Raw genomic sequence first — 1204 nt, 5'->3', positions numbered from 1 at the left:
GCCATTCCCTTATATGGTTAAAAATGTCAGTGGAAACAACTTGTTCTCTAAATCAACTTCTTCGGCTGACAAGTTCTTTCTTTTCATAATACTATGTACTCTAAAAACTTTGCTTTGTAGAGTTAAAGCAATACAGACAGACATTGGAATACATACAAATAGAAAGGATCTCATTGTTATCTGCCTGTTGTAGGTCAACATCTGTTTCTCCCTTTTTTTTTTTTTTTAATGCCCTTGCCTGTATAGCAGAGGAAAGAACAGAATGAGGAGTGACAACCACAGCAGTATGTCGGAGTTCCTTCTCCTGGGGCTCCCCATTCGCCCAGAGCAGCAGGGCGTGTTCTTTGCTCTGTTCCTGGGCATGTACCTAACCACGGTGCTGGGGAACCTGCTCATCATCCTGCTCATCAGGTTGGACTCACGCCTCCACACCCCCATGTACTTCTTCCTCAGCCACTTGGCCTTCTCTGACGTTGCCTTCTCTTCTGTCACTGTCCCGAAGATGTTAATGAGCATGCAAACTCAGGATCAGTCTATCCCCTATGCAGGATGTATAACACAGATGTATTTTTTCATATTTTTTACTGATCTGGACAATTTTCTTCTCACTGCAATGGCATATGACAGATATGTGGCCATCTGTCACCCCCTCCACTACACAACCATCCTGAGAGAGGAGCTGTGTGCCTTGCTAGTAGCTGTGTCCTGGATCCTCTCTTGGGCCAGTGCCCTGTCTCACACCCTTCTCCTGGCCCAGCTGTCCTTTTGTGCTGACAACACCATCTCCCATTTCTTCTGTGACCTGGCTGCTCTACTCAAACTCTCTTGCTCAGACACCTCCCTTAATGAGCTGGTCATCTTCACAGTGGGTGTGGCAGTCATTACGCTGCCACTAATATGCATCCTGGTTTCTTATGGCTGCATTGGGGCCACCATCTTGAAAGTTCCATCTGCCAAAGGGATCTGCAAAGCCTTGTCTACATGTGGCTCCCACCTCTCTGTGGTGTCTCTGTATTATGGCACAATTATTGGTCTCTACTTTTTCCCCTCCTCTAGTGCCTCCTGTGACAAGGGCACCATTGCCTCGGTGATGTACACAGTGGTCACCCCATTGCTGAATCCCTTCATATACTGCTTAAGGAACAGGGACATGAAAAGGGCTCTGGAGAAGCTCTTGCACAAGGCAATGATCTCATCTCAATGA

General features: G+C 46.8%; 1 protein-coding gene across 1 annotated transcript; it reads left to right on the top strand.

Annotated features, from left to right (window-relative positions):
• The first annotated feature begins 262 nt into the window (after nucleotides 1-262).
• On the top strand, nucleotides 263-1204 carry LOC101522499 (olfactory receptor 1J4-like). The gene has a single exon (XM_012929345.3). It carries the CDS (start codon nucleotides 263-265, stop codon nucleotides 1202-1204), a length of 942 nt encoding a protein of 313 aa, XP_012784799.3.

This window comes from Ochotona princeps, chromosome 14 (genome assembly GCF_030435755.1).
Source record: "Ochotona princeps isolate mOchPri1 chromosome 14, mOchPri1.hap1, whole genome shotgun sequence".
In the NCBI taxonomy this organism is placed as follows: domain Eukaryota; kingdom Metazoa; phylum Chordata; class Mammalia; order Lagomorpha; family Ochotonidae; genus Ochotona; species Ochotona princeps.
This window is presented reverse-complemented; position numbering and strand designations above follow the sequence as displayed.

Coding starts and splice junctions, on each gene's coding strand:
- LOC101522499 (XM_012929345.3), top strand. CDS start 263: ATGAGGAGTGACAACCACAGCAGTATGTCGGAGTTCCTTCTCCTGGGG.